General features: G+C 41.0%; 1 protein-coding gene across 4 annotated transcripts in view; it reads right to left on the bottom strand.

Moving 5' to 3' along the window:
- astn1 (astrotactin 1) overlaps positions 1 to 13,503 on the bottom strand; it is a 566,677-nt gene that overhangs the window by 284,257 nt on the left and 268,917 nt on the right. For all 4 annotated transcript variants that reach the window (XM_039816837.1, XM_039816835.1, XM_039816836.1 and 1 more), the window contains one exon: positions 10,381 to 10,569. In XM_039816837.1, coding sequence (XP_039672771.1) covers positions 10,381 to 10,569 — 189 coding nt within the window. The remainder of the gene's footprint in view (positions 1 to 10,380; positions 10,570 to 13,503) is intronic.

Here is a 13,503-nt window from a genome sequence, read left to right as displayed (position 1 = left end):
ACGCTCCCCGCTGATGAGGTCACTTTACCGGCCACAGGAATCGAGCTCCACCGCTGGTCTCCGTGCAGGCAAAGCTTGCGTAGTGTGTGGAGTATTGTGTCTGTAATAAAGTGGTCTGCATATTCTCCGATGTGTTCCAATGTATCCCGGTGGTACACGTGTGGTAGTTTGAATGCACATAATTGTTCTAAAATTTCCGTCGGGATGAACAGTTTCTGGGGAAGCACGGTCATTCAAAAATACTACCGGGTTTCTACTGATACAAAGCTTAATGCTAATCGGTGAAGTTTCCCTTTAATGTACAACAAGATGCAAACAGCAAAGTAAAGGGAGTATTGCGAGTGTTCTCTTTTCCTGATGAACAAAACTATTTCAGTACCATCCCATGACTAACCATTGCTGTTCTTTTCTACTGCAGCAATCATATTGTAGAAAGGCTTTACCTTACACTAATTACTTCAGGCCAAAAATGTTAAAAAAGGGAGTTTTTTTTATCGTTAATATGCAATTCAACACCAAGTCAAATCTATAAAATCAAGTTTGCAAGGCTTCACTGTTTTTATTCAAGGGCTACTAATAAAGAAACGTAATTTTTCAGTGAAAGCTTTTTTTATTATTTAAATTCAAACTAGATACTCTAGATAAGATAATTTATAATGTAATATAATATGCCAATATAAATGCCAATTCCTTTAGTGACCGTTTCATACGGTTCTGCTATGCGTCTAAAGGCTGCTGCAGCGGGAATAAAGAGTTGGGCTCCGGGGTTATTTTTCTCACCCCGGTGATCGGCACATCTGGGTGATACCGTCAAATGTGCATTAGCATGTTGGCTGCGTTTCAAACATACCCTACTTAAGGTGGAGCACCGCCGACACCGTCATTGTCTTATTCACAACCTTCTCTCCGTTGCTAGCTGATCAGGAACCAGCAGGCGGGTCTTCCATCTCCCCCGTTTCATTAGCGCTAGACTGACTCACACGCTGATCCGCCTGTTGTGCTAACCTCAGCCACATTGCTCTCTGCCTCGTCCGCCAGCTGGTCCGCATCTCTGGCCAGACCTTCAGACACTTTCCCCATTCTAACAGACGAGCTAACGTTAGCTTGTTAGTAGCACGGTGAGACATTTTATTTTCTTTCCTGACAACTTTGGATTGATTTGCGCCCGAGCTTGGATGTTTAGGGCCAGAGCTTTCTCACCATGTCCACAATATAAAAAGCAGCAGCATCCTCTCTTAACATATCTGCAAGTGCTCTCAAGTCTCACGCATTGGGCGTGAGACACACGCATTTCAACAAGTCCACACGCTCACACGCCACACCTTGTATTTCTCACGCAGAGATATTACCAGGATAACGCCCACCAAGTTGTGCCGCTATTTTTTAAACAGTGGAACCATAGACCGTATATTATGGACCAACCGACCCTGTTGCTCAGGACGGAAACCAGTGAAGGCTATTAGAAGCACTTCTCCGGTGATCTCTTGCTTTACTGCGCAGCCTCCAACTGAGAGAGACAACGTAAATGTGACGTGAGCAACGTGTCTGAAAGTTGTAAGTCTTCTGGTAGCTGTGCCAAGAGAAATCGCAATCATTCCCAATCTTACAGAGACAGAGAGTGTAGGTATATGTAAGGAGATAACATAGGCACAGGCTAATTATTGCCTGAGGAATCAAGCGAGTTCCCCATAGAGTTCAGAACGCCCTGCCACCACCCGCGGCGCTACCATTGGGCATTTTAGGACCAGGCCCGCCCATTTTGACCCAGGCCTATAGAGAGCCAAAGTCCTGCCCCTTCCGGTGGACCTCATGGGACCTAAACTCAGAAAAAATATGAACAGTAGTGAACAATTATTTTTTGATCCCGTTTGAGTTGAGCCATGGATTACAAATATGATGTTCGTCAATTTAAAAGAATTTTTCAAACGAAGAAAGTCTCTGTTAGCCGTAGGTTTGTCATATGACCACTTAGTTTTGTGTGAAACCGCTCAGTGAACTACATCTCCCGTCTCACACAAGCTACCTCACCTAGCTTGATTTGGCTTGCTTGCTAGCTAACTAGCTTAGCTCTGTTAAACAACACATGTAACATTATCTTACCTGATGTGTTTTATCCAGTGAAGTGTTTTCAGCAGATAAGCAAAAGAACAAGCGAGATCCTCTGCTCATTTGAGTAACGTTACATCAACGTCATCCATGAAGCGTGTAGTCTTTCTAATTACGTATTTTCACAGTCTTATACTTCAACAGTTTAACAATAAACCGAGACTTTCTTCAGTTCAATTCTTTTAAATTGACGAACATCACATCTGTAATCCGTGGCTCAATTCAAATGGGATCAAAAAATAATTCTCTCCATTGACCCTCGTTCATATTTTTTCAAAAGATAGGTCCCATTGGCCGGAAGTAGAAGGGCGTGACTTTGGCTCTCTATAGTGAGTGATTTCAATTCTAGCAGTTCATCCAATAAGCAGCCCGAGGAAAGCTTTGAGTGAAAGCTTCTCAGCCAATCAGCGTCTTCTACCCCACGTGTGGACTCTTAAGCCCGCCCACAGGCTGCATCGTCACCAGCAAGTGATCAAATGAAATGAATGACGTTTGCGCGCAAGCTTTTCAAGCAAGCCCAATGAGACAGACACAGACCGTAGCTAGCTAATGTGAAACGCAAAGCGAAGCAAAGCAGCTTGTTTTCATTTAAATTCAGCAAAAAACGCTCCGAGGAGCAGGAGGAGGACATTTTAAGTAACAAGTGAAGAGTTACCATCCTGCTCGGCCACCCTCTCCCCATCAAGTCACCAGCAAGTAGCGTCTTAACATTATTAGCGTCTGGCTGAATGCAGGGGGAACCTGAATAAATTCTTTTGGCTTATTTGGGGGACTACCGATGAAAATTAGCACTTTTGAGCTAACTCGGGAACATTTACATTGTTTCAATGTTGATTAATGTTCACTGTCCCCTTTCAAAAATAAAGAAATTGAAAAAAATTGAAATATCCAGTTTTCTGGAGGCCCACCTACAATCAAAATCCTGGCGCCGCTAATGCCTGCGACGCACCAGCTGAGTGAGTGCGGATTTCAAGTTGCGGCTTTCGTTTCCGTTTGTGACTTTGTTTAAGATTGAGTGACAAGTGTACTCCGGTGTACTCGCCCTGTTTATCTTGTTGCCATGACTTCACAAGTGATGACGTCCTGTCACTGTTCCAGTTGAGGGGAGAGAGACATGGGAGAGAGAGCGGATGACAGTTCGCTTGAGTTCAGTAGAGCACACGGCTCTGTAGAGTCGTGGAATTATGACTATATACTACATGTACATAGCAGAAACCTGTTGTGCATCTGCCCTATTTCTGATACTGTGGCGGCAGAAATCAACAGAGGAAACACTGGGTGGCTTTTGCACCCATTATTATTATTATTATTATTATTATTGCTACATGTTGAATCGGCTGCAGGGCTACTCTGACAGTTTTATATTTTTATAAAGATACCCATTTTATAATAGGCATACTCATAATACTTTTATAATAGTACCCATAATAATTTGGAATATTTTTAGTTTTTTCTTTCCTTTTATTTTTACTGCACAACCTCCCAGCCCCCATTGTGAAAACCTTTGGCTTAGGCTATTTCATTATATTTTATCCAGACAATGCATAGTATCAATTATTACACACACACACACACACACACACACACACACACACACACACACACACACACACACACACACACACACATTTAAAAAAAATATTTGTACGAATTTGTTTGTCATTTATCAGATCAGACTGTCCCCACCCAAACCCCTGCCGCCAAAATCTCACTCTGAACTCTGTTCAAAACTTGAGAGCCCTGGATTAGCAACTTCTCAGTACCAGTAGCACGTATCTTTGTTGGGCTTTATTTTCAGATAACCCTGTGGTCATGTGATTTCTGTAATCCTGCAGCATGTAAACCGATACACTCTTGGCTCTGTCTGTTCTGGTGAGGAGAGTTGTCTGTGAATGTGCTGACGAGGCTCGATATAAAACCAGTTTTGTTTTTTCATCTCCAAACTTCAACTTTCGCTGCTGGAGCAGTTCCCCATCGTTAGACTTGACGAGTCTCTTTTTCCACCCACCCATTAACTCACGGAGTGAGCGGACATCTGCACCATGTCTGTCTGTAATTTTCTGGTGAACTGAACAAGCAGAGGACATTTATCACCCTGCCTCTGCCTCAGAGAGGCAGATGACATCTCCAACACCTCCACCCACACCTCCTAAGATCTTCTCCGCTGCCTCCGTCCCACAGCTGCTCCACTGTTCAACTCCTCACCGCAACATCTCTACTGTTCCTCCTCCTCCTTGTCATACCCATGCTTTACTCTTTTAAATCTGCTCCTCTCACCTCCTCTGTCATTTCACTTCTTTTTTTTTATTCTCTTCTTATTGTCTCACCAAACTCCTACTCCTCTTTTTTCTTTTAGGAAGTCTACACTTTCTTCATCCACCTCTTCTGTGCATCTTTTCTCTAATGACTCCTTTTCCCTCACCTCTTTCCCCTTCTCTGTCCTCCTCACTCCTACTAAAACAGTGGAATCAATGGAAATATTGCTTCGGCAGATGAGAGCTCATTAATCTTGGTTATTGAACTCATAGATATATCATGTTTGTGGCATGAGAAGTTTTCTGACGCCTTGTGTTATTGTATTAAGTGATAATTACATTGGTAACGGAATTAAAAGTCCCTTGTGTATATCAGCTATGGTTACGTTTTGTGGCAGCCTTTGGAGACCAAGAACGAGTGGCGAACATGTAAAATATTCATTGTAGACTGTATTGCCTTAGGATAAAGACTCACACTATGACATTTGGTCAGCCAATATTGTTATGAGCTGTTGTGAGTGTTATTTCTGTCTTGACATGGTTACAGTGTGAGCAGGTTAAGTCAACAAACAGGGTAACATAAAAATGCCAAACAACACACAATATCTGGTCATATCTAGTTCACAATCAAGGGACAAGCTCAATATTAGCTTCCACACAGCTGGTGCACCAATGTTGTAGAAGACAGCCTGCTAATGTGCGTCTTCTTAAAATACACTGAACTGAAACTACATACATATGACAACATATAAGCAAGCAGAACCAAGCAATTGTCAAGTATTAATGGATTTAAAAAGAAATATCCAATTACATTTGCTATCTGGATGCATGCAATAAAATAATGATCACAGATTTTAGACTATATCACTCAGCCCTGCGTCTTAGAGAAAAAAATATAAATTATATATATATATATATATATATATATATATATATGAGCGTTGCATAATTCCCAGCTGGTAACCAGGTAGGGTATTGGTGGTGTTAGTTGTGGTTGCGTGTAGGTGTGAAGAGCTGTGTGGTGTGCGCTGTGCTGCCCTGTGGTTTGCGAGCGGGAGCTGTAGAAGGGCCACGGAGGTCGGCGCTCTCCTCCCCCTCCTCTGCTCCACTCTCATGCCCCAGAGCGAGACTCTCTCTGCTGCTTCTTTGTTAAAATGACAGGCCCTAATAGAATAAATAAGGCCCCTATTTTTACCTGGCTGCTGGCAGGGTGATCGCACTTACACACATACCAGCATGCAACGCTGTGCTGGAGGTTGGTAAAGAGCTGACACCTGACTAGGGGAGGTTGGGGAAGGAGGTCATGGTGATTTAATTGAGAGAGAAAGCAAGGAGAACAGCTGGGGATCCCGAGTCAGAGAAAAAAAAAAACAGAAGTAGATAGAGTAAAAAAGATACAGGATATGATAGGAGGGGATTAAAGTTGGATTGACACCATTTGCTGTCTCTTTGCTGCAGACGCACCTTTGCTTGTGTCTGAAATTCCCTTCTCTATACTATACTTTCAATTTGATCTGACATTTAACAAGCTCCATAATGCCACATTTTAATCGCAGATGGGAGTGTTTTGAAAGAACTCCAAAGCATCTAATTATTTTGAAGCTGGTTTCAAGAAAACTGGTCTTCAAAAACTGTATGATAACTAAGTTTGGAGAAGGTTGTTAAAGCGCATTTTCTTTGTTAGATAAACCACTTAATATGCAATAAAAAAAAAACTATAGACAAAACTTTAATTACGTACAGACATTTGTCTCCTTGTCAGTATAAAAAATTGCAGCTTTAAATATTGTAGTGCCCGTACATGATTTGAGGCTGAAGGAAGTGGAGCACCACATCAGTTCATTTTACAGTAGGTATGGAGGTAGAGTTACATGAAACCTACAACCAATCCCAGCCAGTATGGGGTATACAACCATAACTGCATTTCCACATGGTAACTAGAGCTGCTTCTAACAGCCTTTAAAAGTCTTTAACTTTTAAATCAAATGCATTTTGCCGATGTAATAAACTGTCGCAACATGAACAGGCCTTTTTTTCTCCTTTTTTCTTTTTGCTGTGCGTGTCTGATCTCTGGCGTGGTAATTGAGGTCATTTGTCTGACAATAGGAAACTCATATCATAACCTAGTGCAGGGAAGAAAGTGCTATTAATCACCCAGACAAGGCATCATGGCCAAACACACAAATGCACACGCACACAGAGTGACCACGGTTAATGAGCTATGGCCCCTTCTCTACAAACATGACAGATACAGCCATGATAGTCAGGCGGTGTGTGTGTGTGTGTGTGTGTGGGGGGGGGTGTGTGTTTGTGTGTGTGTGTCCGTTTGTTGCTTTTAAGTTCCTGGGTCATTAGGAAACAACTGGTGTAAGTCTTCAATTAACTTTACAGTCTGTGGCACACTTTGTGCTTCTTTCACCTACTGAGCTCCGGTCTGCTGAGTTATAATTCACAGTCGATGCACAATTGCCAAAATATACCACAGTTCCTGGGATGTTTTTCATTGATTTGGTATTAAAGTAAAAATCCACGTCTTTAAGGTAACCGTCAATTTATGAGAAGCTTTATCCCCTTTCCCTAAGCAGCACACACATTTGATTTTCTGAAAGCATTTTCCTCATTAGTATTAAATCATATAATATATATAAACCAGATATCTGCAATTCATTCAGATGAAGGACTTTGGGGTGCTACAGTGACACAAATGAGGAGAATGCAACAAACTTCTGTTTTCTACACCAAGAGACCATCGTTTCTCTTGCGATACAGTCCAAAGTATCCTGTGAAGGAATTTTTTTCTTTAAATCTGTGTCCATTTGATGTATAATTACTAACCATATGGATACATATGCCTTGAAACTGCAGGTAGCAGCTGTGCCCCAGGCAGCTAAGACGCAAAAAATGATCAGCGCAGCTTCTAACTGAATATGGAGGGAGTCGGGCCCATCTTGTATTTGGAGCAAAGGGCGAGGACATGGATCATCAAACTCTCCTGTGAGCTCATTACTTCCTCCAAAAGGCCAGGACGTTTCCAAGAAGCCAGGCAGAGATTAAGAAAAATGACTCTGATTTCAAGTTTTTGCCAATGGAATCCATTTCCTTTCCTAGAAACGAATGGTCCTGAAACCGTTACCCACTTAGATTTAATCATTTCAGATCTTCACAGCCCAACGTAATCACTGCTGTTTGTCAGGGAAGTGGATTCTGGATAGATTTGGCACAAGTTCAGACAATCAGATTTTCACTCCCAAAAGGACCAAATCCAATGTTTTTATTGTTGCCTCAACATGGGGACTGATAACAACAGGAATGTAGGCTGAGATAAATACTGTATGGCCTCCTGTTACCGTGACGCCCATACCTGGCCAATGGCAATCTTCAAAGTAAAATGTAAGGGTGCAGTTTAAATAGTTGTAAAAACATTTTAGGTTCTACAAAAATTATTCTTACTATGAGCAGCAGTAGTGAGCTGCATTTCACAAATAGTATAGTATACAGTAAGATGTATTTTCAAATGTACTTTTTGGATTTTTGTCAATTTGTGATGAAAACTGTGCAATGCTTTATTTATTGTTCCAGGATAAGTTAAAAAATTACACACTGCCCCCTCCCCCCATGTTACAAGTGTACAAATAAGACTTATTTCCAATAACCACCAAACTATATATACTTGGATAAGTACATCTATATAAAGTTATATATAATCTTGAGGACTGCAGAGAAGTTGCTGGAAAGTGCATGTTCACCGACACCAATCCAAGCAAGATTTAATTGCCTTGATCTAGCATGAAAAAAAAAACTTCACAGTTTACAAAGAAGAAGCTGGAAAGGAAGAGTATGACATTTTTTTTTTTTTTTTAAGATTGTGTTGAATCATTTAGCAGCGTCTGCAACCGGCGTGTCAGAGCCGGCTGAAAATGAAGACTAATGCACTTTTCATGAGGGTGGGAAAACTCAGTCATCTAATGCCATCTGTCAGCGCAGAGGTAACTGGGAGCAAACAGTGCAGCGCAGCAGGGCTGTCCTTGGACAAAGTAAAGAAAGGGAAGAAAAGTGGCCGAGGCAAACAATGGAAACGACTGCGGACAGTTTGGAGCCAACGAGGTGAAACGGCGGGAGAGATAGGCTATTACTTATCTCTGCCGCGACTTGCTGAGAAAACAAGCACATGCTGACATATGCTGGCATTTTCTGTAATAAAACAATTGGCAAAGACTTGATTGTTCACTTAAGTACAAGTGCTTCAAGCGCTTTTGCAGAATGCTTGTGTCTTTTACTGTAATTGCTTGAGAGAGAACAATGCTGATTATGGTGCAAAGCCACACTATGATCTATAACACACACACTTGCCCCTTCAGTGTGAGACTCAAACAGATGGTTGTACCATTGCATTGTTTGTAATGTGTGCACCATACATAGCAGACAACGCACAGTGGAACATGCCAACATGAGGTTATCTTTCAAAATGAAACAACTAGAGAAAGCATGTAGCTGTCAGCAGAACTGCTGCTACACATGCATGTCAACATGACATTTTTCTTGAAAACAGGTTATTGAACACGTATCATCTGTCTGGCTATTTAAAGTAGGATTGCCAGCTTCACTTTCATTCGGTGAGTATACAGACATGAAGAGCTATTACTGCAGCTGTATTCACAAGACAAAAGCATGTGTGATGAAGTCTAATGTCTCGGTAAGTACGTACAAGTTTCAACCAGTTTTAAACCGCTGGTGAGTAGGGCTGGGTGTTGTTTGGAATTATTAATAATAGTGCCAATTAGTATAACTTCAGTTATACATAATTGGTATGGATAACAATATTTTTTCCAACACCTTACTTCGAGAAATATAAATGTATTTCAGGAAAAAAAAATGAATTTTTATTTAACAAAAGAAGAAAAAGTTCACAAATGTGACATGTTATCTAAAACAGAAGATGACATTTGACTAAAAGTAAAACAAAAAGTGTTGAGAATGGGCCAGGGTGCTACAAAAAAATGTTAATTTCAAGATTTTTTTACAGTACAGTTCCCCCACATAAAAACAAATTGGTGACATTTTAAATTACAGTACTACATCTGATCGATACAATACTCAACTTTTTTTAAGGATAGGCCTTTGCATTATACTTAATACTGTTATTGCATACATCCCAGATCAGTTGTATTTGTTTTGTCAGTTCATTAAAATAAGTTAACAAGTTATTGACAACTATGGTGTTTATTTTTAGCTCACAATGTTGCACATGCATGCATGTTGTGTCAGCGGTGTAGGGATTGGGGGTTCCCCATTAAAGAAAACAACAGCTTGTATTTAGATATACTTGTCAGTCGATGCTAAAACAGCATTGTGGTTAAATACCCAGGCATAGAAATAAGGTCTTGTTTGTGTTTGTTTGCATGGTGTATGGCGCCCACACAACAACCTAAACACCTATAAAAAAAAAAAAATCTACCAAAACAATCTATGGGGGGGGCACTTCCATAAAGAGTGCAGAAAATAAATAAATAACGTTTGAAACAAGTGCCTCGAGAGCATTTCTGCAAGACTGCCACCCTGGGAGTCCATTACATTTCTCTACAACAGGGTACAACCAAAAAGCAAGAGAACAAGAGAAGAACTTTATTAAAAGAGGTCCCATGAGAGGTTTAAATATTTCTCCTGGCAAGCATTTACTCAGCAGCTTAAGTATGATGAAGACTGTGAGAAGAGGGTTTATGAAGAGTCCTGACCATTCTAAATGTGTAACATAATAATCCAGTCCACCCCTACACAGACATAGCCTTAGTATTACGAGCCTGAATGCATTTTGTGGGGGTGACAGATTATGAATCTGTAAAAATCAATGAATATATAAATAACTGCAGAAATGAATGTACTCCATACAGCCCACACAGCAACATACACACATGCTCACCTCACCTTAGATGCTCAGGCCAATTACGGGCAGAATTACTGTTCATTTTTCATTCACAAATATCATTCCTGAACACTCGCTATGTGTGAGTGTGTGCCCTACCTTTGCTGATGTCCTGGTACTCCAGCCACAGCTGTCTCTGGACCTGTTTGTTGGGGTACCAGATGGTACAGGACTCCTGGAAGCCGTACACTGCCTCCTGCACATAATGGTTCCCAAACTCCCTGAGGATGGAGACAAAGTCGCTCCGCTGCGTGGCCCCGTCCAGAGAATGAATGGCCGAGCTAAAGGCTGGGTAGATGGAGGGGAAAAAAATACAAAAACAATTTTAGTAAAAACAGAAAACTGAATGAGAAATAAAAAATAAAACGATAGTAAAAGGGAAAATGTACTGTATCTTGTTTGCTCGTCTACTACCATCTGTTGGTACACTTTGAAAAAGCATCTTTTCAAGCATCCCGTTCTCACTCCCAACTTGTAAAATGCTGATGCTTGGTCAGTGGGTTGAATGTTATGTTGATATGTAACAGTTTTCTTTTTTTTTCTTTTTTATTCTTTTTAAATGGTTATCAGTTATTATTTGCAAAATGAGTGTTTTAAGTATTATAAACACAAAAAAGATCCACCCTGTACTACTGAAAAAGGTTTTCTTCTACAAAAGTCTTTCAAACTGAGTTTGTATCGACAAGCCTAGCCTCATTTCTTTTAAGATTTTTTGGGGCATTTCTGCCTTTAATCACCAGGACAAACGTGAAAGGGGAGACAGAGGGAAGACGAACGATGGTGTTTTAAGGGCTGGACTGGCCATCTGGCATACCGGGCATTTTCCCGGTGGGCCGACGCACTTTTGGGCCGAATCGCCGATATAAATAGGCCTTTTTTTTTTTTTGGCCAGGCCGGCCCATAAAGCATTCACAGCGGCCCATTGGTTAATTTTCTTTATTGGCACTGGCCTGACCCAATCAAATCCAGGAACCCACTTCCACACTCGGGTCATAACGACAACAGGCGGTTTCAAACATTAAAGTTAGTGGCTGTCAGGTAACCTGAGCTTACATTGAAAATGCTAGCGGTTAGCCTGTTGGGTAGCTGAAAAGTCTGTGTGATCTATAAAATCAGTGTTGATACAAGCATCAGTGTTCCTTGAATGGCTTCTCTTGTATTGGTGCTTTTTTCCAGGGCATACACTACTCTCAGCTTTATTGTAGCTTTTGGGAAGGGTTATGGTTATGGTTATTGTATTGACACTTTTCTCCAAAGCGACAAAATATGAATCTTACAATAGCTAAAATTAAATTTAAAGTTGCTAAGCCAATATTAAGCGAAATAGAAATAATAACAATAATGGCAATACAATATCAAATATCAGTAATAAAATATAAAAATACCATAAATATACAAATCATAACTCTAAGAATGAATTAATTATTTAAGTGTTGGATCAACAGATAAATCTTGACACCCCTCTTGAAGGATCCAAAACGATCACATGAACGCTGAACACTAGGCAACTCATATCATAGAATGCACGCATATTTTAAGAGGACTGTCTGCAGGGAATGTGTCTGACCAATCACGGTGGGTGTGGGCCGCCTGGGCCAAAAATGCCAGGGCCGATTTTTTGTCCCAGTCCAGCCCTGCTTCACAACTGACTATGTTAAATTAATGTAGTTAAAGGGGTGATCGAATGATTGTATAGGGTATTTCACACTGTTCCTTAAGGTCTCCTAATAGGGTATGTAACATTGGTTGGGCTGAAAATGGCCTGGTTGATATTTTATTGGCCCTTATGCATCCCTGTGTTTTGGCCCTATTTTTAACAAGAGCTTTTCTTCCAAATATGGTATGCTCATGAATATTTAGATGAGCTGTGCACTGATTGGTTGAGCGAATCCCCATACACACACACAGACGAGACAGCAGGTCTCATATTCCAGACACTGCAATGTTTCGTTACCAAATTCACATTTTTTTTATGCGAGAAATCAACTATATAAAGCTCAAATATGGGCCGTTTCACAATAATTGATGGCCAATTGCAAATTACCCAGAAAGGGTGAGTTTGCGCGGATATTGAGCACCGTGGGCTGCCAGCCGTGACGGAGCTCAATCTAGCTCACAGCAGGCCGGGGTCTGTGAAGGAGGACAGGCAGGGCGGCAATGCAGCAACCCAGGCAGCACCGGCCAGTGAACTCCGACACACAGTCGGACAAAATTTGCAATTAGCCATCGATTTTCGTAAAACGGCACATATTTGAGCTTTACATAGTTGATTTCTCGCATAAAAAAAGTTTCAGAAGTGAATTTTGTAATGGAATAGCAGAGATCTGCGCGACCTAGATTCAGAAGAATACCTGATCTCAGGTCAGTTGTGTAGCCTATGTAAATGTTGGGGCGTGACAAAGAGAGAGACTAGAGCCAAATGAGGAGGAGCCGCCGAGTTGACGTCAATTAGATGGCTCGTTGAGATTTGCCTGTTTTCAGAGGCAGTTTCAAATTGTGAGATTTGCAGAGGAAAGAGGTGTGATTGGGATTTTGAGGTTCTATGTACAGTACAGGCCAAAAGTTTGGACACACCTTCTCATTCAATGTGTTTTCTTTATTTTCATGACTATTTACATTGTAGATTCTCATTGAAGGCATCACAACTATGAATTAACACATATGGAATTATGTACTTAACAAAGAACTGTGAAATAACTGAAAACATGTCATATTTTAGATTCCTCAAAGTAGCCACCCTTTGCTTTTTTGACAGCGCTGCAAACCCTTGGTGTTCTCTCAATGAGCTTCATGAGGTAATCACCTGAAATGGTTTTCACTTCACAGGTGTGCCTTGTCAGGGTTAATTAGTGAAATTTTTTCCCTTATTAATGGGGTTGGGACCATCAGTTGTGTTGTGCAGAAGTCAGGTTGATACACAGCCAACAGCCCTATTGGACAACTGTTAGAATTCATATTATGGCAAGAACCAATCAGCTAAGTAAAGAGAAATGAGTGGCCATCATTACTTTAACAAATGAAGGTCAGTCAGTCCGGAAAATTGCGAAAACTTTGAATGTGTCCCCAAGTGCAGTCGCAAAAACCATCAAGCGCTACAACGAAACTGGCTCACATGAGGACCGCCCCAGGAAAGGAAGACCAAGAGTCACCTCTGCTGCTGAGGATAAGTTCATCCAAGTCACCAGCCTCAGAAATCACAAGTTTACAGCAGCTCAGATTAGA

Source organism: Perca fluviatilis, chromosome 11 (assembly GCF_010015445.1).
Source record: "Perca fluviatilis chromosome 11, GENO_Pfluv_1.0, whole genome shotgun sequence".
Classification (NCBI taxonomy): domain Eukaryota; kingdom Metazoa; phylum Chordata; class Actinopteri; order Perciformes; family Percidae; genus Perca; species Perca fluviatilis.
The sequence above is the reverse complement of the archived record's forward strand: the minus strand, read 5'-3'. Positions and strand labels throughout refer to the sequence as shown.